Below are 27450 nucleotides of genomic sequence, written 5' to 3'. Positions count from 1 at the left end.
TCGAAGTTGACTCCCCTGGTTTCTCTTGCAGCTGCAATAGGAAACACATCCAGGGAGGAACTGTTTTCATTTGGTTTGATTACAGGGTGTGGCCTCTGACAAGTGGAGAACACAAGGCCACAGCAGAAGTGGGGGTCAGGCCTTGCAGAGGGGCCATCAAAGGGGGCCCCAGCTTTCTCAGGAAGGAGACCGGACCTGGTGAATCACACATGGCCCCACCACAAGCCCATCTAATACCAGCCACGGTCATGGTGCCGCCACATAATAAGCGCTCTTCTAAATTTTGGGAGTCTAGGGACTGCAGCTCATTAAGGTTTGGACTGTGTTAGTGCTGAACATCCCATAATTGCATAGCTTGCCTGACTCTCTGTCATTAGCTCCCTGACTTTCTGAGCTCCACGTCTCCTACTGGATTTGCTGCTTGACCCCAGTATGCAAAGTCTGGTTAAACAGAGCAGTTCTGGCTGTGTGGTGGGGGTTGCCTGCTGCCTCTGCCCCTTCCAACTCCCGGTGGGTCAATTGTCCTCAGCCATTAACTTCGAGCTGCCATCTCACTATGCATGAAATCCTTCCTTTGCAAGTACGAACGACTGATCCTATTACTCACACAGAGGACGGGAATTAAAAATTGAGGTCAAGGCAGATGGACTGGCAATGAGTCACATTCCCTTCATGATGGAAAACCACCACAGTCAGGAGCTTGTAAGGTCCCTGGCCAAGGAGCTGGAGGGCTCAGGGGCCAGGACTCGGGTTTGATTTCCTCAGGCTCCACAGTGAACTGAAATCTGAAGTTGATGCTATTAAGATTGTCCCATCGCCTGGAGAGCAAGGAGGGCATCCAAGACCGTGAACGTGGCTCCCAGGAGTCCTACCCAGCTCCCAGAAGTTGCCTATTCCCCAAGTAGCTTTGTTCATTGCATTCTGATGGAGGCTGTCCTAAACATCTGGAATGAGGGGACCAAATCCTAAAATTTGGGCTTTCTGAAGTCTAGCAGACTCAAACACAAAGCCAAATGCAACTACAATCATCTCCACATACCAGGCTACAGGCCAGATGACTTTTTTCTAAGCTGGAATTATCCAGGGTGGAGTTGGGGTGGGAGAAGGGAGTAGCAAAGTCTCATACTAAGAAATTGCAGTATGAAACAGTATTCTCCATACAATATTTCCTCAGGGGTATTCCAAAGTCAGAAGAAATTAACCCACCCAACAAAAAGGGAGGATTACCAACTATAGTGCATCTTTGATGTACCAAGAACCTTCTGCTCCAGGCCTCCCTGTGGTTTGATGATTGGAGATTGCCATCCCCATTCTACAGAAGGAGAAACTGAGGACTAGAGGCATTGTATAACTTGTCTAGGACCTCACTGTTAATAGTGGCAATAAAGCTAAAATTGATTGAGTACTTATTACGTTCTTGGCAGTGTGCTAAATGCTTGATTCAATCTTAATGGCTTAATTAACCCTCACAACAATCCTATGAGATTCCCAGAACTGAGATTTGCTAGGCAGGGTGACTTGGCCAACATCACACAGTGAATAAGTGGAAACAAAAATCCAGGCAATGTAAAACCAGAGCCTTGTTCTTTATTATTATGCTATGCTCTTTGATGGTTTTTAGCAATTTAGCTAATACTGAAACCCTCAAACACAAGCTGGAGCTCTTTCTGCTATGCAAGACTGCCCTTATGTGACATATGATTGCCTTTTTATAGCTTATGATCATATAAAGATGATGGAGTGTCTGGTCTTTTTTCAAACCCTTGTCTGGTTTCTTTCTGAGGAAAACTGGGGTGCATGTTTTCAACATTCAGGACAGAACTTCTGGTCCTGGCGTAAACATCACAGACCTCTGATGAATTTGTAGCAGCATCAGGGAAGCCCAAAAGATCATATAAGTAGTGACACAGTGGGGAGTGATCCTCATGGGATCTGCCTAGGGGTCTCCTTATTCCCTCAGTGGCCTTGCCCTGCCTCTGCCCTTGCCTTGTGGACCACCTCCTTCATTCCCCAAAGCCTACCACTGGGAGAAGGTCATTGTACCTGACCCCTCAGAGGCCAAAGAGAACAATTTTCCCAGCTCAGAAGATCTGTGCCCTGGCCTCCAGCTACTGGTACCTGTTGCTTATTCCCAGCTTATCCTGCTGATCTGGTGTCCAGTGTCCCCAAAACTCTAGGGCGAATAGTTTTTGGAAATCTATGCCTATTCTTTTTCTTGGCTCATTTTAATTTCTTTTCATTTAGAATGGAACTTTAAAAGTCTTCAAAGTCTGGAATTCTCTGCCTTACTTTATTCTACCCTCTGTGTGAAGTGGGGAGTTCTCTGTAAAGGAACAATTTACTATACCCGAAACACTTGGAAGTGACCTCCAAAACGTACTAAGCACCCCAAATGGGCCAGGCACTGGGCCTGTGTGCTAGGATTACAGAGGAGAGATGTGAGGATATGGTCCCCATGAGGGCAGAATCGTTTAGTGCACAGTGACATACTCCCTCTACCTACAACAGCACCCAGTAATTCATAGGTACTCTGTAAAGGTTTACTAAATAATTGTAAACAAACAATTATGGCCCACTGTGCCACAAATGACATTTTGAAGTTAACACAGAGGGTTAGAGGAGCACAGAGAAGAGATATGTAACTCAAACCAGAATATCTCAGTAGGTTTTCCAGGCTAGTCTTTAAATGATGCCCTCAAATTTCCCAGGAAAAGAGTTAGTATTGGAAGAGGATAGAGTTTCAGACGGAAGAAACACCATGTGCAAAGAAGTAGAACCATGGACTCATGTGTTGGGAAAAGGGCAGGTTGCTAAGTGGAGCCAGAGGGGTGGACGTAAAGTTGAAAATGACTGGCTCAAGTTTTGCAGAATATTAGAATGCTAGGATCCATGGGTTTATCTGTATTATATTCCATCAAGGCAGGGCACCCTAGGCCACTCCACAACCCCACAATAGAATACTTCTCCTGGATATACCAAGGGGCTTCTATAAAACCTGAAGAGGGCACATTCTCAGATGTGAGGAGGACTTCCAAACTACTATGACTTGAAATGTCCCTCTCAGCCACAAGGCAAACACTAGACCCCTTTGCACATTTCACAGGAAAGAATGAGAACTTGTTTTAGCAATGGGTTTGTTTTCCTATCCCTGTGGCACTAACATGGGTTATTTTTGTCCAAAAAAGGGACAAAAGCATTCAAAACTCACTCATAGACTTAGAATGTTAAAGCTGGAAGGGTCCCTGGCGATCTACCTCCTCATCCTCAGATGAAGAAACTAAGGCTCAGGGAGAGAGAAAATTGTCAAAGAACATACAGAATATTAGTGGAAGGCTGGTCCCTGGCTCCTAATCCATGCTCCCCACTGCACTGTGCTCTCCTGCAGGGGATTTGATGATGAGATTGCAAACTTTTTACCAGTGAACTTAAATGCAAAGACTAAAAATACTTCTTAATTATTCTTCATTAGAAGAAAACAAAGTCTCTTCAACTCTCTAACTCCTTCAACCAATTAAATCTTTGGCTCCCACTCAAAGGGAGTATTTAAATTAATCAGGATAAATCTCTGGCTTACCCTTTCCCTCCAAACAGTAATTTTGTACTGAAAAAATGAGAACAGCTTGCTGGAGACAGAAGAGTGTCTTAGAGAAAAAAACACAATCCAATCTATTTAATTTAATTTCTCACCATCACCTGAGACTCCCTAGCCAAGAGTTCATCATTCATTTATCAAACAGCTATTAAACATTTATTTACTCAACAATCACTTATTGAGATCCTACTGTGTGCATTCTAATCATAGTCAGGAACATAAATATGAACCAAATATGAATTTAGCCCTTAGGCCCTCAGGACATTTATCCTTGAGCAGAAAAGATGACATATACATAAATCATTATTGGCCTACCCCAGGCTTGGCTCAAAGTAAGTTCTCAGTCCAAAGTAAATCTCATTCAAATGAATGAATGAAATTGATTTCTCTATTACAGATAGTTGCTATGTGAGAACTCCACTGAAATGGGGACACAGAGATTCTAAGATTTACTGAAGGCTGAATGAAAGCATTAGCTTAAGAAACACAACCCAGGCGAGGCAGGACTCCAAAAGGTGGGAAAGCAGCCTGAAGAGTATTGTGACAGCTACATTCCCCTCTATGGGCCTCAATTTCCCCATCTTATAATGAAGGGACGGCATAGATGAACTCTGGGGAAACTCTAGCAACAATACCCAATGCCTCTATGATCTCAGTTCCCAGCACTGTACAAAAGTATAAATCCAGCCTCTCCTCTTAAAAATAACTATTGAATCATTGTCCCTCTGCCTTCTCAGGGTCACACCCTGTGTTTCTGTGGATTTCTCTTTGGAAATGGGAGAAAGGATGGAATTCAAGTCTAGCTTTGATTGGCCTTCTTTCCAGCTTAAACAACAGAAAAATATCCAATTATCCCATTCACAATTACAGTCTGCACATCACACCACAGGCATAGAAAATGACCCAGCAGCAGAAAACTGGCCACAGAACAGAGGTACACATATGCAAGCCATTATCTGCATGGAGACAAGCTGGCCTGCAAAGGCCCCCACTGGCTCAGGGAAGCTGGTTATCTCCCCAGCTAGCCATGGGCAACCAGGAGGTTGTCTGCCACAAGCTGCAGCTGCATCCAGTCCGGGCTCATCTCATACTCCAAGCTGAACAGAAACCATGTGAAAAAGTGTTTCACTCACAGAGAGAGGTCACAGATGAAAGCCCCAAACTGTATGCCTGTTACAAATTCAGGCCTGTTCAGGCCAAAAGAGAAGTTAGTGAATAATGACTGAGCTCCATGAGGGCAGGAAACAATGTCCAACTAGGTCACCAACATGTCCTCAAGCACACGGCACCATACAAAGCAGATGACCCACACTCCATAAATATTTATAGAAGAACTTTGTTGAAAGCTAATGAATAAATAAGTACTTGCATAAATGAGTAAATGATTTGTTTATGGAAAAGACAGAGACTGGTTAGAGTACTACCCAGTGCTCAGGTTTAAGCACCACATAGAAATACGTATCCTAGCTCTCTACCTATCAGCTCTGTTCTTGAGCAAGTAACTTCACCTCCTCAAGGCTCAGTTCTCTCATGAGATAGACATTGTGATATGCTGCTGAGATTCTCCTTTTTGGCAGGATTTATTGTCCCAGATGCTGGGAGTATCATTAGCCAACAGCCTTCAGCTTTCAGGCCCTCCAGATGTTCTCAGAGCCACCTCACCTAAGATCACATCCTTCCTAAAGATGTCTAAAAGTTTTAGACAAAATAAATTTAACAGAGTTTATTTGAGCAAAAAAACATTTCATGAATCAGGCAGCACTCAGAGCCCAGAAGAGGTTGGAGAGCTCCTCTGAAGCAGCATGGGTGGCAAGCTTTTATGGGCTGAACATAAAGGAGAACAAAGAAAATGCATGTAATGATTAAAGGGGAAAGATCCTAGTTAAAGGTTAGTTGATTTCTGATCAGTACAGTTTCTAGTTTCATTTTACTGTTGATGCTGGGCTTCAGTTTGCTATGTAGAAACCTAAAGTATTGGAGCAGCCCCAGCCTAATGGCTTCCCGGTTTAAAATATTTTCTAACGCATTCCAATGACAGATCAAGGTAGGACATGAAGGCCCTGGACATTTTGGCCAATGGACAACAACTCCGATTCCAAAGCTCCCTGCAAAATCAGTTGACGTCACTGAGCCAGGTTTTGCAGCTCAACTTCACCTTCTGCCCAGTCGTGCTTCCTTCCTCTCCCTTCCACAGGCATTGATCCCAAAGATGGTCACTAAAAACCACGCTGAACTCTAAACCCCACCTCAAAGGCTGTTTCCCATAGAACTCAACCTATGACCTCTTGTTTGCAAAATATAGATAATAATAATTATACACATAGGTCATAGTGAAGACTAATAGCTGTGTGGAGTACCCAGCCCATAACAAGTACTTGAAACCGTAAGCCAACTTTGTTGTGGGGGTTTGCAAAGGACAGCCTATTAATCACTTTGACTCTTCACTGGTGGGGATTCAGAGAGAAAAATTCTAAATGCCATAGATGATTTGTGTGCTAGATAAGCTATAGAAGGAAGTGGGGAAGGAAGGGGACATTTGAACCCAGCCCTGTGTGGACCCTGGCCTCCAGCTTACACCCCAGGAGCCTTCCCATAAAGAAAGTTAAACCAAAGAACTGGGTCATCTGGATCCTGGCAGAATATGAAGGCCAGGTTGTGATGGTGGAGGGCACAACCCTGGGAGTGTGAAGCCTGGGTCCAACACGCTGACCACCATGGCTATATTCCAGCAGCACCACCACCATGCCCAGAACCAACAAGAAGATCAGCATCCCAGATGGAAAGATGGGAGGCCAGAGGAGCAAATGAAGACCAGCTAGGGACATAGCAGCCACAGTCTCCTGCTATCCAGGAAGCTCACCTCTGGCCCCTTCACTGCCACAAATAAATCTTTGACCACCCCCCAGGGAGGTACTCAGACCAGAGACTGCATCGTTTTCACTACCTGGGGGGTGGGAGAGAGATTATTACTGTTATTTACACCAGCAGTCCCTACCCTCGTCTGCACCAGGGACCTTTGGCACCAGGGACTGGCTTAGTGGAAGACAATTTTTCCATGCAGGGAGGCTGTGGGTGGTGGGTATTACATTCCCATAAGGAACATGCAACCTAAATCCCTCATGCGAGCAGTTCACAGTAGGGTTCGTGCTCGTATGAGAATCTGCTGCCACCTCTGATCTGACAGGAGACGGAGCTCAGGCAGTAATGCTTGCTCTTGCTGGCCACTCACCTCCTGCTGTGCGGGGGCCCGGTTCCTAACAGGCTGAGGACCAGGGGTGGGGACCACTGATTTCTGTGAACTGGGAAAGTGAGGCTTGTGTACTGCAAAGCACCCTGAGGCTCTACAGAGACCTTCCCTGCTGGATTCAAGCACTTCTACTACCTTTTAAAGCAGCTGTCACTGCCACTATGTTGAAGAAAACACAGGTGCATAGACAGCTTAAACAGTCACTCAGGTCACAGAGCTGGTAGGAGGTGAACTGGGATTTGAACTCAAGTCTGATTCCAAGGTCTACATGGTTTCAACCACTTAGCCCCACATATGAATAAACACCTCAAGTTTAAAATTTTATTTTTTCTAGTAGATAGCTAACCTTCACTTGTCTTGAGTGTCACGAATGGATAGTGCATATTAAAATAATATTCCTTTTAAAGTGTGTTAGAAAGTACCACAGAGTCTTGCCTATGTGAATATTGTCCTTGAGGGACATTTTCCCTTGGGAATTACTTATCCATTTATTCATTCCTATATATTTTATAAATCATTTAAAGCCTATTTGTGGCAAATCATCCATGTGTTATGTCCAGGATATTGGGATATGAGTGAAAATTGTTGTTTCTGTAGTGCTAGGTCTTTGCTAAAGAATGGAAGAGTGGGAGGGAAGAATATGGGAGCCTAAGAATGAGGACTCTCAAGTTAAATTAGGACCTCACATCAGTGCTGTCCAGTGGAAATATAATGCAAACCACTTACGTAAACTTAAAATTTCTGGTAACCACCATAAAGAAAGTAAAAAGAGGGAAATGAAGTTAAATCTAACAATGTTTTCTTCAAAACAATAAATCCGAATATTATTTCAATATGTCATAAATCTAAACATGTTTAATGAGAAATTTTGTGTATTTTTTCATACCAAGTTTTTGATAACCAGTTTTTTTGTTTTTTTGTTTTTTTTTTTTAACTGCAGCACATTTCAATTTGGGCTAGCTATATTTCAAGCGCTTGATTTGCCACCTGCGGCTAGAGGCTGCCACATTAATACAACGCAAAATCATAGGAGTGGGTATCCATGTCTACCCCTATGGGGTGATCAAAATAGTTCTGATGGTATCCTGGAGATATTGCTGAGTAGTATTTAAGTTTTCTTTCCCATGGCTGGGTCTACCTGCTTTCTAATCTATTACTGTTATTTCCTCTTCTTGTGAATCCATGTTTTAATCTGTTTATGCAAGCTTCCGATTTATTTCCATCTTAACTTATAAGACCCTTAGGAGTTTTCTACATTATTTATTTTAGTGGCAAGTAACTATGTAAACATGAATTAATTAATACTACCTGTGAAGAACGAAATATTTACTTATTAAGTAGCTGCTGGATGCTAGACGGTACACTAGGCACTTTGCATACTTCAATCTTTTTTCTTCCACTTTCTATATATTGGAAAACTGAAGATCCAAAAGTTAAATACTTGTCCTAGGCCACATAGCAAGTAAGTCGCAAAACTAGGATTGTCTGACTCCAGAATTCATACTCTTTCTATCATATCACTGTTAGGAAATTGTGCATTGTAAACTTTAAAATTCTTGTGATTTGAATACTAGTTTCCTGGTCTTCACTCTGATGCCTCAAGCATAGGACCAACTGAAGGACAGGTGATGCTAAGTGGTAAGGATTAGCTAGTACAAAGGAGTTTATGTTTACTTTTGAAAACTCCTAGCCTGGTTGATTTATTACTTCCTAGGGATAAAAATCACTGGCAACTGTTATCTTGAGCTTATCCTGTTAACTGTTGTTCAAAAATGCATAACTTGTGAAAAATTTTTATAAAGACATCTTTAATTTTTTATTTTTTTGGTGTGTGTTTAGGTATGTTTTTAAGGAGCATGTTTACAGATACATGCTAAATGAAGACAGAGCTAGACATTGTTACTGTCTGATTACATTGAAACTGTATTAAAATAATAAAAAACCTATATTAAATAATAAGAAAAAAGAGATTCCAAGAGTAGTGTCTTGTTCTTTTGCTTATTTTATTGTTTTTAAATATGAAAGCATCCCAGGAGACTCAGATACAGAGCTGAGAACCACCACACCCTGTCAGACCACTTCCTGTCACTCATGCCAGTTCAGCAACGGATCCTAACCCCTGGGCTAGGAGGCTGTTGCTCCTGACCTCTACTCTCTCCTAGGAATCCACATCTAGAACAGCCTTTTGTGCTGCTATTTACTCACAATGGTCTCAAATACCAATAGCCTCACCCATATGATTTACCCAGGCTGCTGGATGCTTCCATGCAACATGGCAGTACTTGTTTATTTTTGTGCACTGAGGTGAACAATGGCACTGCAAAATAAAATTCAGTTTCAGTGGAACACAACAGAAAGAAGTCAATTATCCAGCATGAATTATTTATCTGGAGACAATAACCATGATGTTATTCCCCACAAGAGAGGACTCTGCAACTTGGAACAGGAGAAAAAAAGACGTGACTGCTACTGTCTGCCTATTATGCTGCTTCAGATTGCATCATAGGCAAATTAACACTTCTGACATCCTGTAATTACATATGTGCCTTCTCTGTGAATGCGGACCATGCATAGGCCCCTAGAACACACACAATTAACAGATTGCTAGGTCCAGTGATTCTATTCCCCCAGTGTTCTGGCTAGGCCTGGCAATGCTAGGCTGTGAACATATTAAAGGAAATACCACCCTCTCTCTGTTGCTCATCCCACCCTATCAGAACTGTAAGGATGAAGACATTGAAAAAAAAAAAAAAAGATTTCACAAGATACATCTTCTATGGCCAGCCATAACTCCTGATGTTAAGTCAGTCTGGGGTCTTCCTCCCAATGGATTTGCTGTGCAAGATCAGTTAGAAATCATGCCTTGCCTCCTAATAATTTGATTCCTAAATCATTTGTATGTAATTTAATTTCCTGTGACCTTAAAACTTCTGAAGAGGTTGGAAGCGGGAGAGAGAGAGGGAGAGATAGGTCAGTGGTTCTCAGGGGCCTAAAATGGCCCAAGATCTGATCTTTGCACCTCATTCTCTACTCAGAACACCTATTCCTCATGGGAAGCAGGAGAAATTAGCGTTGATTAAGCAGGTCCTATGCTCCAGGCAGGGGCTTCATACACATAATTTTAAATGCTCCTAAAACCCAATGGCGCATGTATAAATTATCCTCATCTCATAGATGAAGAAACTAAAGCCCAAAGTTATGAATACTACTATGTAGCAGAACCAAGAACCAAGCTGGAGCGTTTGCACTCCTAACCACTGTCCTAAATGTCCCTGTGATGATGGCTTCCTCAATCCCAGCACAGGTTCAGATCTGACCATACCAGGACTGCAAGGGGGTGTTTGGAGGGATCCCAAAGCCCTGTAGCCAGAGCTGCTGCTATCCACCTGGCTACACAGTTCCCAAATTAGTCTCTGGACAGGGGAGACTCAGGCTTCACTTCAACCAGGGTAGTTTCACTTTTTCCTGGTTTAAAATATTAGACTGTTGAGAGTGTCTGTCTATGATTTCTTTTTCTCACTCAGGTCACTTGCTGAGGGTTAGGGGTCAGGAGAGGGATTTCTGGAAGAATTTCCCCATATCACCTACGTGAAGAGCTCCAACACACAGCAACAGGCACTCAATAAGTAATGACTTTGCGTATGTAGCTCTCAATGTGTGACACACACTTTGCATATATAGATTTATTTAATCCTTACATTCACTCTATGAAGAAGGTGCTATTATTATTTCCATTTCTACATGAGAAAAGTGAGAGAAAGATGATAGGGTTCAGGAACTTGCACAGACCACACAGCTAGTGAGAAGTATAGCTCAGCATTGAAGCCAGGCAGTCATGTGTCCAAAGCTGACCCCACTTCCCCATCTCATGAAAGGCCATCAGCCATTCCAGGCTAAGGCAGGCCCCATCTTGAAGAAACCACATACGTCCTGACAGGTCTGTATCTCATCATCTCTGAGTTCCACCTTAGAGGTGCTGTGTGCAAAGATAATTGGACCCCCATATGATGTCTTATTCTTGGCTTCCAGCTGCAGAGGAAATTCTGAGTGGCATTTCTAACCATGCTCTGAGTCCTCAGGAACATGCATGAATTGTATATCACATCCTAAAACCTCTTTATATTGATAGCTTAGTGGGAGCAGACTGGTGTGCACACAGAGGCTAAACCAGTTCCAGTAGACTTTTAACAAATAATAATTTTTTCTGATTTTAAAAGCAACACACACTCCAAAACAAATAATAACCAAACAAACAATATTGAAAGCAATGACATAGTAAGATGAAATCCCAAGTAATTCAGACGGAGGGTTAAGGATAAAGGTAAAATGTCAGTGATACACGGAATATGTAACACAAAACATTACAAAATAAAACGATGGCTTAATAGTTTTACAAAATCTACCTGGATTGTGTTGCCTCAAAATAATCCCATCAAAATGTCTCAGCAAAATAAATAAATGAATAAATAAGGCTAAGTGGAATCCCCAAGCACTCTGAGGTTGCTGAGTTCCTCTATAGATCAAACCTACATTACAGTGACCCACTTTCCAGGTTTGCCAGGAATTTCCAGGGCCACAGGACTCAGTACAGGACCTGGCAAACGGGGACAGTTGGGCAGGAAAGATCTAGCACCCTGGCGCTTCTAACACTGGTTCAGGTTCAGGCTCCAGGACCAGTCACATTAAACCAGAACCTGCCTTGCCACATCTTCCAGCTGTGTGCAGGCACTTCTGGTGGCCCCAAATGTCTCCTTCTTCAGACAGGATGTTCTCAAGCCCTCTCCCCTCATTATCCGGGCTTCACCTTCTTCTCAGTATGTGCCTTTCCCACCCTCCCTCATTGCCCAACTCAGCACAACGAGTACTTCCCAAGGATCAGCTCTATGCTCCGTTATCTCCTTGGTGCTCTGGGCAAAAGAAAAGACATCCAAGGGTAGAATGACACCTTCCAAAAGCCTCAGAGGGGGCCTCCACTAACGCCAAGGACCCCCAGGGGCTACAGCCCCCAAGCCAGGTAGGATCAGGAGCCTCCTCTGGAGTCCCCTATCTTACTACCACACCCACTCGATTCTTTGTTTCATGGTCAGCCTCAGCATTAGACTTCAGCTCATTAGAGGCTGGGATGTGCCTGATTCTTCAGTGTCCCAGGGTCCAGTTCCATTGATATTTGCTGAGTGAACATGGCATCCCCAATACGTTATCCTCGGCTTCCTCCCCAGAAAATTGCATGGGAAGATGGGGTCACCTGCAGACTCAGGATGCTGGAACTGGACCTCAGTCAAGGTTCAGATGGGGTAGGCCTGGCCTGCAGTGACAGCTGTAGGACTTACCGCTGACCCGGCAGGGTGATAGAGTCCAGGTGGCGACCTCCAGGCAGCGCCATCATGTTGATCCCAATCTGCAGCAAGGCCTGCTCGCAGCGGTCGTGACCCTGAAAATAGAGGGCAGGATGGCACAACAAGGCCCTAAGAGAGGAGGCACAATCACTGTCTCTCCCATTCCCAGGCCACAGGGAACCAAAGCAGGCAAAGAGGTAAGGCCTCCTAGCCCTATTCTTCTTTTGAACCAGTTTTCACTCCACTATCCTCACACAAGTAAGGCAGAACCCAGATTTGATCTTGTTTCTAAATCCCTAGTCCACTTTATATCTCTAAAATATTTTCTTATTCCAATTTCAAATATTTGCCTGACTTATTTTGGTATGTATCAAATATTGGAACACACAGCCCGTAAGTACTGCATAGGACATACTTGTACTAAAAAAGTATCTATGGTTTATCTGAGATTCACATTTAACTGGGCATCCTGTATTACTTGCTAAAACTGGCAATTCTACATTCTAATTCCCTGGCTATTACCACTGTAGAACTGGGTTATTCACTGTGATTATGCTTAAGTCTGTCCTGGAAAATGTGACCCTGTTACTGGCATAGTGGTTGCTTTCCCAAATCCATTCCACTTTGGATGATGCAACTGCACCCAAATTGCCAGTGATAGGTTCAGAATAGGCATGTGACTCAATTTGGCCAATGAGCCACGACAGGACTGCTTCTAGGAAAAGTGTTCTTTCTCCCAACAGAGAGCTGCAAGATGAGACAGTATCTCTCCTGTTGGACTTGAACAAGGGAGCATATCCACTTCATTGCTGCTAGAGACCATTTTGCAATCAAGAGCAGCACTAGCTGGAGAACAAAGTTAGCACACTCCAAGAAAAATATACTGGGTCCTTGATCACTAAACCACTGAATCAACTAATGCTGGAGTCTGGCCCAGCTCTAGGCTTCCTATTATCTAAGAAAATAAAAGCTCTTGTCGTTTAAGTCAGTCTGAGTGAGGGTTTTTGTTCTACACACCCAAAAGCATCCTAATGAATAAAAGTAATCCAGGTTCCAGGAACTCCCAATCCCAGCACCGAGGATGCAGCTGGCTTTCCTGTGCCTCACATTTGAACCCAAACCAACTACCCACCTGTTTGTATTTTTCTCCCTTGCCTTGTCCCTGCTGTGCTCCTGGAGGCCTTTTTGTACACAATCTCTTTTTTTCATTTCTCTCTCTCTGCCAACTCCTCCAAGACCATGAGTAAGCCCTCCCTGAGGAATATGCAGATTCTGTCACCTTTGCCTGGGCACATCAACAGAAGAGTCTTACTCTGTGATTACACAGGAGTCCTATAGAAAAGAATGGAGGAGGAGCACTTTAACAGTGATGTGGGTGAACACGAAGCACTCATCATAATGCTGGGAAGAAAGAAGAAAATGGTCAGTCTGAAAAGTATGGGGAGGCAGGAACCCAGAATAAACTAGGGTACTAGATAATTCCAGAGACCTGCTGCCGTTGCCTGTTTCTCTGTCTGTGGAGCTCATTAGACTGTGAGCTTCCTGAGGGTAGACACCACATGTGTTTCTGGCACTGAGCCAAGGGCCAGGCACTTAGCCTGCACTCTATACCTCTGTTGAAAGAATGAGTGGGATAAATTTGTAATACATTGATGTTGAGCCCCATCTCTTCATCTGTAACTGAGGATAATAATATCTATTTTAAAGAGCTATTATAATGATGACATGAGATTAGGAATGTGGAAGTATATGGCCAACGTAAGAGCTAAATAAATAGTTAGCTATTATTATCGTTATGTCCTATAAGTCTGCTATGTGCTCAGCTCTCTGGTCACCTATGCTAAGAGAGATGTAGAAAATGAGATACAGCAGGTAACTCACCCAGCACAGCGAGAGGCTCAGTGAGCGTTCATTAGCATATGTTATCACCATCGTTATTTCCATCATTATTATCATTATTGAGAAGGTATATTTTTGGAATTTAGTGAGCCAATAGGCTGAAAGGGATGGCACAAAAGAAAACCTAGAAACAATAAAATGAGACGTTTGCTCCCTTTTGATACGTTTGACTAAAGTACAAAAAAGGAAAATACCAACTTCTCAGGGTAAAAGTTAAGATGTGATTAGATGGCAGTGAGCAAGTAGATTTTGTTTTACTTCCACATCTTCATCACTGAGAAGAAAAGAGACAAAGTAAATATGTTGAAGTGGGGATTAGAGCCTAAGGTAGGAGAGGAGACAAGGAAATACTGAGAAAATTCCAGGACCCTTTGAAGTTTGAATCAAGAGGAAACTGTAGGATGAGGTGAAGCATACATACCACAGAGTATTAGAGGAACCTCTGACTCTGATTCAAGTCATTTCTGAGGGACCCAGAGAAAAAAAAGAGTTGTCATGAGCAGAAGCCTGAATGCAAGAAAGTGTTCTGAATTCCTAAGAGGCAGATTCCAGAAATACAGCTCTGTGATCGTAAATTCTATAGCCAATTCTGGATCACCGACCTGTGAAGCCTTCAGAAAGAAGCAGTGAGCACAAGAAGCCAGCTAGAACACAGCAGCAACAAGCCAAAACAATCAACTTCTTTTCCTTCAGGAGCCTCTGGGCTGTTAGCTGAGGGAACTGCAATAAGCCTAATATATCTCGATTTTTTTAAAGCATCCCAGTGAGGTGCCATCATTCATCCTTTTTACTCATGACTTCCCAGCAGGTATGCAGGGGGAGCCTGCCAGCTCACAAAACCTTCCTTCATGTGATCTCTTGTGTTCCCAGAGGCTGGGGAGGCACCTTAAGGACATCTGATTACATATGCATCACTGCCCTATTCACAGACTGTGTCATTATTGGCTGCCTCTTTGCCCCCAAAGGACAAGATTCCTTAATGTCTAAAGCCAAATCTTGCTGAATGTGGGATTAGGCACAGTCCTGACCCAATCAGATTAGGTCTCAGAGGAATCACAGTTCATTTTCACTAAGGATGAGGAAGAATATCTGAAAGGCGAGATAGGAAATACTTGTTTAACCCAGCTGATGTTTATGAAGTATCTATAACAATAATAACTATAACTAATATTTACTGAGCATGTCTTATGTGCCAGGCACTGTTCTAAATGCTTCATATAGTATTAGTTCATTTAATGCTATCATCATCCTCTGTTACAGATGAGAACTCTTAAATTCAGTGAGAAGCACAGGTTAGTAGGTGGCAGAGGACTAGAATCCAGGTTTGATGATTGAAGGGGAGGTGCTGGAGCAGATGAAGATAAGAGCCTGTGTTCAGCCTTTGCTAACAGACAGCCTGACTCCATTCCTGAATGGCAACACCCAACCCCAGAGGGCACTTCTCAGAGATCCCAGCACTCTTCCCTCTCACCAGCACCGCCTACTGCTCCCACTTCCCGTACTGTGACTCTTCCAGCTTCATCTAGTGCCAGCCCTCAGTGACACAGCCCTCAAGAAGAAAAGCAAACACTGCAGTCATATGGAAGGAGAAGGAGACATTTCTCTTTTGTTCCTCATTTATTGTCACTTTTGTGAAAGTCATATGGACAGAGATAGGCCCTAAAGGGATCGGGGGATGGGAGATCATAGTTCCAGTTAAAGCTTCAAATAGACCTGTTTAAAGCATGCTATCCTCAGGGAAGCTCCTACTGCAAAGTTCCATCTTCAGTCTGAAGCCCTTGCACCCACTCACTGCCACAGCCCTAAGTCAGACTCATCCTGTTGAGCAGACTTGAAGAATAAACTCCTTCCAAAGTTACACAGAATGTTAGGAAACCAAAACTGAGTTCAAGACAAGCCCTTGGTCCTGGGCTCTGTGTCCTCACTGGTGTTGCAAAAAGAACACGAACTTTGGAATCTGATAGATTCAAATCCTGACTTGTACAAATCCTGACCTGATAAGTACATAACCTTGGGAAAACTGCCAACCCACTGAACATGTGGTTTCCTCAATTATACCTACTTCCCAGGAGCATCATGAGGATTAAATGAGATTACTTACAAAAGTCCCCAATATTGTGCTTGGCATATAGCAGCCTCCAAGAAGAAGTACCCTTCCTGTTGGAAGGAAGAGTTAAGAAATATATCTCAGAGCAGAGTTGCTGCTTTTCCCAGGAAGAGAGGTGAAAAGGACACATGTAGGAGTGAGCAGGAAAGAGGAAATCCCTCCATCACCTGTCCCAGGGCCTTTCCTAATTCACTGAAAATCCCACCATGGATCCTGCAGCCTTGTTTCTTCAGCGATCTGGGCTATGTAGCTCCCACCAGAAGTGGCTAGTTTACAAGAAAGACTTGAAGTCTTAAGTGTCTCTGATTTAATTCAATGCTTGCTGTGACAACAGCTCCATCTGCACAGCTCATTTCTGCGCCCACATCCAATTAGACGCAGCCTTTGCTCACCTCCATTTGGCTAATGACACACGGTTTGTGGAGGAAATGGAAGCTATTTACAGTAAATTATTCAATTAAAATCAGGAGCAAAGGTGGTTTCTGCCATTGTCTAAAGGGCTGATCCAGGTACAGCTCCAAACATGTCTGGGATTGCTTAATCTGCAATCCCATTAGGGCTGTCAATATTAGTGCTGTCAACATGAAAGGGACAGGGGAGAGTAAGTATTGTGGAAAGTAGTTAAGCTTTGGCGGCAGCTCTAGGAACAGGGAGGAGGTTGCTGGGAAGTCGAAGAGGAGTTAGACAGCACCAGGCAAATATGGCTCTTTCTCAAAGACCAGAAAGTGCAAGAACTGGAAGCAACAGAGATGTCCTGTCAGCCCATCATTATGAATCTCTACCATTTGGAGCTGAAAAGGCCCTTAGAGAGTACTGCTTTACTGGGGAAGAAATAAGGGCTCTTCCAGAATTTCCATATTTGTTTCCCATCTGTAAAACGGGGCAAAAATAGACAACCTCACAAGATTGTTGTGAGCACCAAGATAATCCATGTGTAAACATTTATCTTTCTTTCTGGCCTCTAACGTATGAACCCATTTCCTACATTTGAGAAATATCCCTTTGCTTAAGAGTCTTAGTATAGGGGAAACCTGCCTCCCAACATAGAAACTTAAAAAGCCAGACCCTTGTTTGGCAGAATCCTTTGCAGCAAGGATAAAACACATAACTTAGGTGCCACCAATCAGGTACACAGAGCAGAAGCATGTGACCTAGGATTCACCAATCAGGCACACAGAGCAGAAGCACATGACCTAGGATTCACCAATCAAATGCACAGACTAGGAGCTTGAGACTGAAAGGAGATTTTTCTCTGAGGCTTCGTGGTACCTGCAGAAGAATCAAGTTCCCCTGTACCTTGTATGCAGATTACACCTTAAAATGGGGCTACAATATAGGCTTTTTTTTTCAATTTGCTTCCCCGGCCTGTGCAAAATGCACAGAATTTAGAGCCCAGAGGCTAGATCTGGATGTCTTGCCTGAGAATTATCCTTGATACATCCCTTTCCCTCATCATATTTTTTTCATCTCATGACCACCTCCCTGGCCAAAGGTATTGGCATCTCTCACTTGGACCTCTGCAAGGGCTTCCTTTCCTCACTTGCCCCTTTCCAGACATGCCTCTCTCTAAACTGTTCTCCACACAACCAACAGGGTGGTCTCAGGCACAAATCTAATCACATCAACCCACTGTTTAAAAATCCTTCAATGGTTTCCTGTTGCTACTAAGACCAAACCGTGCCATGGCCTACTTGCCTCACATGGATCTTGTCCCTGTCTAACCACCCTTCTTGTCCTTCAGCCTTGCAGCCACTCTGGCTGCTGTTCATTCTTGCAGCAAGCCACGCCTCCCCCTGCCAAGCACCTTCAAGGTACTCCTTCCTCTGACCCCAACAACCTCTCCTCTGTCTCCTCTCACCAAGTTATTCCTATCATTCAGAGCTCAGAACAAATGCCACTTCCTCAGGGCAGCCTTCCCTGACCCATGGATTCAGTCACGTCCTTCATTATAAGATTCCTTAGTCCCCTCAGTATTTTTCCTCCACAGACTTTATCACAATTGTAATTAAATAATTAACTGTAACATTAGGGGCTTAATAAGAGCTTAATGTCTTTCTCCCCTGAAGGTAAGAGCAGGAACTAAAGGAATGTGCCACTCACTGCCATACCCCCTGTGCCTGACATAGTCTGGTGCGTAATAATCAATAGACACTTGCTCACTGACTGGGTGAGTTCTTGTGGAAGGAAACTCAGCTTCCTCATAGATAAACTGGAGACAGTGGTAACTATTTCACCATGCCATGATGAGTATTCAGTGAGATGAATACTCAGGGTTGGGAGGAGAAGCCTTTGCATACCATACGCACTGTGCGTTGAAAGCGCTCTGCATCCTAACATCCACTGAGACGAAGCTGCTTGTCCCTCCTGAGTTCTTGCAGTCCTCACTGTCTGGTTGTACCCAGTCGGGCAGCCTCCCTCCCCACCCCCAGCTCTGTGTTCATCAAGTTCTCCCATAGGACAGACAGACAGATCAGTGGGCAGTCACAATGCTGTGCAAAAACTGCAATGACAGGTAATCAAGGGAATGTCACCCTCCCCCGAAGTGGGGCAAGCAAGTTTCAAGCAGTACGAGGTCAGAATGGAAGGTGGTGAGAAGGGGGCCATGGGAAGTTTCTCAGGGCATCACTCCAATACTGAAACTTGAAAGAATAATGTAGAAAAAGCAGAGGAAGGAAAGGGGGCTAAAAGGAAGAGTGTGCAGGGCACAAGGAAGAGCATTTGACCCAGAATCATGAGCATGGTGAGATTAGGGAACTGCAAGTGTTTCAAGAAGGCTGGAGCACTCTGGCCTGGTGGTGGAGTTTACAGTAAACTACCTCAGTAGCATGTGAATGCAGAAAAAGGAGTGGTCACTTTCAGCTAGGGAAATACAGAAGACTTCTTCACCTTAGAGAAGGTGACATCTGAGCTGGACCTCAAATGGAGGGAGGGATTTTTCGAGGTGAAGATGGGACAAGGGCATTCAGTGCCAAGAGCAGTGTGAGCCATGGCAAGGAAACCAGAACATGGAGCAAGTATTCGGGAACCCAGATCTCTCTCAGGAGGCTGGAGGGAAGGTGCCTCTGTAGCCCTGACCATGAAAGGAACTGATTATTTAGTCTCTGTCCTGTGGGTGATAGAGAGCCATCAAAGGTGTTTGAGCAGGGGAGTGAAATGATCAAAGTGGAATTTCAGTCCTCATGGTAACCAGTGGAGTGGATGAACTCCAGAAAGTAAGACCAGCAATGAGGGCTAATTTAAGAGGCAGGTGCAAGCTTTCAGTCAGATCAGTAAAGTCCTAGGGGTGGAGAGATGGGAACCCAGGAGTGGAAAGAAGGGCTGCAAAGAGCTCTAGGAGGTAATCACAACACATCTCCTTCCCCACCCTACTCTTGACCTCTATGTGACCTGGGCAAGGGTGGCAATAGTCATTGGAGATATTGCTAGCTATGGTGGCTGGCATCCTGCAGCAATCAGATACTTTAAGAGCCCTCGTGCCCAGGAGAGGCACAAGAACTCAAGCAAGCTGCTACCCAGCCCTGCTGAATGAACTGAGCCTCATGAAATATAGACAGCTCTAGCTCCCTGGAGGAAACCCCAGTAGCCCCTCATAGCTGTTAGATAACAGAGCCCAACAAGTAGGAAGAACAGACCTAAGGACTCACAGAGCGGGGCTGAATCCCCTCCAGGACCTGAGACCCTCGCTAGATAGCCCAGAACGACTTGCATCAGGTAGAGGGGGCCCCCACCCAGACCTTTGTTCTGACCCTCAATGCTGGAGCCCAAATAGTTTCAACAAAGCTCAAACAAGGTCCCAAGCCTCCACCTGATTAATTGGATACATCTACCTTTTAGGCCTCACCTAGAAGGCAATAGGAATCTCATCTACAGAAATATGTCCATGAACTTGACAGGGCTAAGACTACAGCTCCCAGGCAATGTCCAGGCAGCCTTCCTGGAGGAGCTCACATTATACTCTCAGAGTATGAGAACTAGTAGGGGGGCCTTAGAGATTATCCCCTTGTAGTAGTAGTAATAATAATAATGAGGAGGAGGAGGATGAAGAGGAGGCAGACAGGGAGAAACACTTCTTGGGTACTTACTCCATATAAGGCACTCTTGTAAATGCTTTACATTTAGTCCTCAAAATAACCCCATGAGGTAGGTTACTATTGTTACCTCAGTTTTTCAGATGAGGATCCAGAAGCACAGATGGGTTAACGTGGACAATGGAGAGACAAATTCAGAAGAAGAAGAGAGGCTGGGTGCAGTGGATCACACATGCAATCCCAGCACTTTGAGAGACCAAGGCAAGAGGATCACTTGAGGCAAGGAGTTTGAGGCCAGCCTGGGCTACATAGCAAGACCCCATTTCTACCAAAAAAAAAAAAAAATAGAAAAATTAGATGGGGTATGGTGGTGCATTCCTGTAGTCCCAGCTACTGGGGAGGCTGAGGTGGGAGGACTGCCTGAACCCAGGAATTGAAGGTTACAGTGAGCTACGATTATGCCACTGCACTTCAGCCTGAGCAAGACCCTGCCTCTAAAAGAAAAAAAAAAAAGGAAAGAAAAGAAAGAAAGAAATCAAAAAGAAAAGAAAAAGACACTGACTGAGGTCACAAAGTAAGCCAAGCCACACCTGGGATATGCACACAGGCTTCCTCATTCCCACCATGGGAAATCCAAATAAGGCTTTGCCTGGCTGGAGTGAACAGACCCACCAGTGCCTCAGAGTGGTTTACCATAGGAAGTCAATGCAGCCTTAGTGCTCCATCTGCAAAACTGGGAAAGTGCAAGTATGCTTGCACTTTCTCCTTTGCTGTGGTTATCAAGTACAAGGAAATAGAGAGTGGGCAGGGAAATTCATGAGTTCTGTTCAGATTCAGCTCAGCTCTGGAATGGGACAGGCAGGTTAACTTGGAAGTGCCCATGAGTCCCCAGAGGTCAGAGAGAGAGGAGCCCTGTGTCAAGGTGTCCTCACTGAGGCCCATGTGTGCCAGCACCTGGTTTATATGGTTTATTCTCAAGAGAGCTCCAGCTTGTCCAAGCAGCCTCCCCTGAAAGAGCTTGTGTGGCCATCTCAGAGGAAAGCTCAGGCTCCTGGAATCAGGAAAGCCACGGCTGTCTTCACCTTGTATCTCAGGGTGGGCCATTCCTGGCTCTGGGGCTCTGATTGACCAGCTACTCATCAGAGGAGCTCCCAGCCCTAAGCCACACAAGGAAGCTGCACTTACTGGCATTCTGGGAGCTAGCTCTGAGCTGAAAATTATTTAATGATTAAAAGTGAGAATCTGGTGGCCAGATCTCAAGATCTTAGGCAAAGTGTAGCTCCAAGGGAGGCTTGGTTGGCCCTTTTAGACACCTCCATTCAGAGCTCTGTTGGGTTAAGAATACAGATTGAGGGGTCAACTGCCCAGGTTCAAATGTGAGCTCCATCCGTTAATAGCTGTGTGACCTTGAGCATTAGGTATTTTGTCTATAAAATGGGATCTCTAATAAGGATAAAATAAGAACACTAGGCACATTAGTGAGCTCACATATGTGAAGTGTGTGGCACACAGTAGGTGTTGATTTAAAGACTGGTTCCACCTCTCTTCTGGTGAGGACAGTGCCTAGCAGTAGGGAGGCAGCCAGAAAAAAAAGCTATCCTGTTGCCTCCTTAGCTCCAACAATTCTACTGCTTCTTACTCTAACTTTTAAATTATTCCTTCTTACTTTCTAACCTTTCCTGATGTGAGTGTTTGCCAACTGCTCAAATGTTCCTTAGCTTTGATTTGCAAAAGCGAGAGACCTCTCCCACTGGGCCCAGGGCCCAGGGTGCTAAAATTAACAATCAGCATACTTTAAGCTAATGACTTACTGGTTGTGACTGCCACGAATAGACATAACTCTCAGATAAAGGCCATTAGAGAAAATTGAATAGCTCCAACGTGGTGAAAATTTGGATACATCCTGTTTCATAAATCATGCTCAAAGGGCACACTGGGCAAGCTATTTCCCTCTCTGAGTCATGATGAGGACCCAGGTTGAAGGGGTCTGTATACCCTTGGGAAAATGACATAGGAGAGAGAATTGCTCAATCTCTTATAGTCTCACAAATACAATTTTCTCTGAAATCGAAAGCCTTGAGCAAATGACAGCATTGTATCAACAACCGTGATAATCCAATCTTCTGTGATTTTATTTCTTCCTCAAATCATCTAAATTGGAGTTTGCTCAATAACATTTAGAAGGTAGCCTGGTGAGGTCTTGAAAATCCAAAAGTTCAGGGTTGGGATTCCAATCCCAGTTTTGCCACTTACTAGGCCTCTCTAACCTTCAGCTTCTACGTCCGTAAAATGGGAATAAAACCTATTCTCAGTGTTGTGGTCAAAATTACACAAGATGATGTAGCCTGCATGATATTTCAGAGAAAGTGAAATAATACCAGAAGCTACTTTGACCCAGCAGGCTAGTTAATGGTACTCTGTAAGAAGTTTCATGATAGCCATCTTTGTGGCCAATGAAGGATCCATTTCCTATTCAGACTTCAGATCCAAAGAGCTGCTTTCCACTGGAGAGAATTAAAAAGCAAAATATATTAAATATGTTGGAAAGAAGCAAAGCGTCCTATAGAAGAGAGATGATTTAAAACCTAGCACATAGAGATTGCTATGGTTCAGTGTTTCCCCTCCAAAGTTCATAGGTTGAAACCTAATCCCCAGTGTGGCAGTGTTGGGAGTTAGGGCACTTCACTCTATTGTGCTTTGCAGATACTGTTTTGTTTTGTTTTGTTTTTCTTTTCCTTTTTTACAAATTAAAGGTTTGGGACAAACCTGCATCACACAAACCTATCAGTGCCAATTTTCCCATAGTATGTACTCACTTCATGTCTCTGTGTCACACTTTAGTAATTTCTTACAATATTTCCCATTTTTCATTACTATTGTATCTGCTGTGGTGATCTGTGATCAGTGATCTTTGATGTTACTATTGTAATTGTTTTGGGGAGATCACAAATAGCACCCCAGTAAGATGGCAAACTTAACCAATAAGTTTTGTATGTGTTCTGACTACTTCACCAACCTGCCGTTCCCCTTTCTCCCTCTCCTCTGGGCTCCCTATTCCCTGAGATACAACAATATTAAAATTTGGCCAATTACTAACCCTACAATGCCCTCTAAATGTTAAACTGAAAGTAAGAGTCACACATCTTTCACTTTAAATCAAAAGTTAGAAATGATTAAGCTTAGTGAAGACAGTAGTTCAAAAGCCCAGATAGGCCAAAAGCTAGGCCTCTTGCACCAAACAGCTAGGCGAATTGTTAATGCAAAGGAAAAATTCTCAAAGGAAATTTAAAATGCTACTTCAGTGAACACACAAATGATAAAAAAGCAAGACAGTCTATTCTGATATGGAGGAAGTTTGAGTGGTCTGGATAGAAAATGAAACCAGACACAACATTTCCTTAAGCCAAAGCCTAATCTACAGCAAGGCCCTAACTATTTCATTCTATTAAGGCTAAGAAAGGTGAGGAAACTACAGAAGCAAAGTTGGAAGCTAGCAGAGGCTGGTTCATGAGGTTTAAGGAAAGAGGCCATCTCGATAATATACAAGTTCAAGATGAAGCAGCAACTGCTAATGGAGAAGTGCAGCAAGTTATCCAGAAGATCTAGCTAAAATTATTGATGAAGGTGCTACACTCAACAACAGATTTTCAGTGGAGACAGAACAGCCTTATATTTGAAGAAGATGCCATCTGTGACTTTCATAGCTCGAGAGGAGAAATCAAAGCCTGGTTTCAAAGTTTCAAAGGACAGGCTGACTCTCTTGCTAGGGACTAATGCAGCTGGTGACTTTAACTTGAAGTCAATGCTTATTTACCATTCCAAAAATTCTAGGGCCTTTAAAAATTATGCAAAATATATTCTGCCTATTCTCTATAAATGTAACATCAAAGTCTACATGACAGCGTATCTGTTTACAGCATGTTTTACTGAGTATTTTAAGCTCACTGTTGAGACCTACCACTCAGAAAAAAATATTCCTTTCAAAATATTATTGCTCATTGATGATATACCTGGTTGTCAAAAGCTCTGATGGAGATGTGGAAAGAGATTAATGTTTTTACACTGGCTAACATCCATTCTGCAGCCCATGAATCAAGGAGTAATTTTGACTTTCAAGTCTTATTATTTAAGAAATACATTTTGTAAGGCTGTAGCTGCCGTTGATAGTGATTCCTCTGATGGATTTGGGCATATTACATTTAAATCCTTTTAGAAAGCAAATACCATTCTAGATGTGATTAAGAACATTCGTGATTCATAGGAGGAGGTGAGAATGTCAATATTAACAGGAATTTGGAAGAATTTGATTCCAATCCTCATGGATGACTTTGAGAGGTTCAAAACTTCAGTGGTGGAAGCAACTGCAGATGTGGTTAAAAATAGCAAGAAAACTAGAATTAGATGTGGAGCCTGAAGACGTGACTGAATTGCTGCAACCTCATGACAAAACTAAATGAATGAGGAGTTGCTTCTTATGGATGAGCAAAGAAAGAAATTTCTTGAGATGTAATCTACTCCTAGTGAAGAGATAATATTTAGAACATAACATAAATTTAGTTAATAAAGCAGTGGCAGGATTTGAGAGGATTAACTCCAATTTTGAAAGAAGTTTTACTATGGGTAAAGTGCTGTCAAACACCCCACACCACTGAGAAATTTTTCATAAAAAGAAGAGTCAATTGATGTGGCAAACTTCACTGTTATCTTACTTTAAGAAATTGCCATAGCAACCCCAACCTTAAGCAACCACTACCCTGATTAGTCAGCAGACATCAACATCAAGGCAAGACTCTCCACCAGCAAAAACATTATGACTTGCTGAAGCTTCAGATGATCATTAGCATTTCAGCAATAAAGTATTTTTAATTATATATGTACATTGTTTTTAAACATAGACATAATTTTATTTCACACTTAATATACAGTATAGCATAAACATAACTTTTATATGCAGTGGGAAACCTAATAATTCATGTAACTCCCTTTATTGTAATATTGGCTTTATTGCAGTGGTCTGGGATTGAATATGCAATATCTCCAAGATATGCCTGTAAGTCATGAGAGCAGAGCCCTCATGAATGAATTAATGCCATTAGAAAAATGCCTTATAGAAGTGGATTCACTTTCCTGGCCCTTCTGCTCCACCATGTGAGCATCCAGTCTTCCTTCCCTCAGAGAGCACAGCATGCAAGACATCATCATGGAAGAAGAGACTGGCTTCATTAGACACCAAACCTATGGACATCTTGATCTTGGACTTCTCAGCCTCCAGAACTGTAAGTCAATAAACTTCTATTTACTATAAACTAGCCAGTCTGTGCCATTCTATTATACATTCTGTTCTAGAAGCACAAAATGGGCTAAGAAATAAACTATGTTTTGAATAAACACAGACAAAAACACTAAGACATTTTCTGTGATGAGTAAAATTGACCCAGAAGAAACAATTAATATCGCAGTTCACATTCTATGTGACCAAAGTAGTATGGGACATTCAAAGGAGAATCCACACTGAACCAGAACCTTGGCTCAGCCCCAAGGGTGAAGAGTTCTCACCAGCTCATTAACAAAAAGGGACCAAAGACAGAACCATCACCTATTCTAGAAGCATTGTATATAACAGAATATCCCAGAGAGTGAGCACAACACAATCACTCTCAGCAAATCCTGTTGTCATTGTCATAACATCTTCAGTTAAAGAATCCTTTATGTTAGGAAACAGGGGGTGTAAGGTACATGGGCCACATGATCCACATCCATCTGGGGCACAGAATGGATCAAACATGAAAAACAACCCATTCACAGAATACTGTTTTATCAAGACTTGTTTAGGTCTAGTGCTTTGCAGTGTCTAGCACAGAGTAGAAGCCCAATCCTTCTACCAACAGAGTGTTCTATGATGGTCCAAAAACATCTTGCACTTCCACAGTTGTATGCATTAGTCATGGCACCCCAGCATATCCTGACTGAATTCCCTCAATTCTCTTTTCTATCTCCAAGTAATTCCAGTGCCTCAGGATTCATCTCTAATCCCACCTCATCTGGCATTCCTCCTCAAACACCCTAACTTACACTAATTTCTCCCTCCAAATAGGAATAAAGAAAGTGGCAAGCTCTTAAAGAATTTTAAATTATATTATAATAGAAGGTGTACCTTCTTGATGCTCCCTCTCTCTTCCCCTTTCTACCTGCTGAGTGATGCCAAAGCAACCCGAAAGCCACAATAAGGCAAAGCAATCAATCAATCAATAAAGGAAGGAAGGAAGAAGATGAGACTTGAATCACAGCTTGGAGTAGAGCCACCTAATCCACATCAATCTGTGGGGTAAGCAAGAAATAAATAACATGTTAAGCCACTAATGTTGGGGGGTCATAGCAACTAGTCTTAATTAATGAGACTAATTGTGAGAACTAAAGTAAATGCTATATATAAGGCACCTATGAATGTGCTACACACATGGAAGTCGCTTCTTCCTCAGTCTTGGAGGAGATGGTGGAATATCTTGCTTGTCTAAAAACAGCCCTCTGGACACAGAAGTGAACTCATGCACAATACAGCCAGAGTCCAGAAATTAATGGGATCATGGTAGGATGGAGTAAGTACCTACAAACATTTAAGTCCTATCAATTCTGAGACTAAGATTCTGTTTCTCAACCACTGCCTTCTTTGCTCATATGCATCCATTTGTAATAATAGCTAAAATTTACTGTGGGCAGGTCATTCTAAGATATCTTTTTTTCATATTTTAACAACCAAAATTGGGATGTATGTTTCAGTCAATGGCATCTTGGCATTGTGTCATCGTTTAATTGGAACCATATTTTCTTTTTCATGAAGAGGGATCTTACAATATATAATATCTTAAATAGAATGAAATATGGTATTAGGCACTTAACTATGTGCCAAGAACCCTTCTAAGTGTCTTACATAAATAACTTTACATATTCCTCCAAATGTCCAAAGTAATCAGTACTACTATTATCCCCATTTTAAAATGTGGAAATGGTGACCCAGAGAGGTTCAATAATTTGCTAAGGTACACAGTTAATATGTTGGGTGAGGGTGAAGACTCTACCTTCTCTTTTAGAGAGGCATATCAAGTCATTATTTTTAGCACCTGATTTTTAATTGACAATCCTTCTCCTTATAGAGAAAACTCATACAAGATTGTTATCTCCAACAATACAGTAGCCCAGATACTTTAAATACTGCTCCATAAGAACAATTTTAGGCCGGGCGC

At 42.9% G+C, this 27450-nt stretch overlaps 1 protein-coding gene across 2 annotated transcripts in view; it reads right to left on the bottom strand.

Annotated features, from left to right (window-relative positions):
• INSC (INSC spindle orientation adaptor protein) overlaps positions 1 to 27450 on the bottom strand; it is a 135760-nt gene that overhangs the window by 86538 nt on the left and 21772 nt on the right. For both annotated transcript variants that reach the window (XM_010357099.2, XM_010357101.2), the window contains exon 2: positions 12170 to 12270. In XM_010357099.2, the coding sequence (XP_010355401.1) occupies positions 12170 to 12270 (101 nt within the window). The remainder of the gene's footprint in view (positions 1 to 12169; positions 12271 to 27450) is intronic.

Source organism: Rhinopithecus roxellana, chromosome 15, assembly GCF_007565055.1.
Source record: "Rhinopithecus roxellana isolate Shanxi Qingling chromosome 15, ASM756505v1, whole genome shotgun sequence".
Lineage (NCBI taxonomy): Eukaryota > Metazoa > Chordata > Mammalia > Primates > Cercopithecidae > Rhinopithecus > Rhinopithecus roxellana.
Note: the sequence above shows the minus strand (reverse complement) of the source record. Positions and strands in the feature narration are given on the sequence as shown.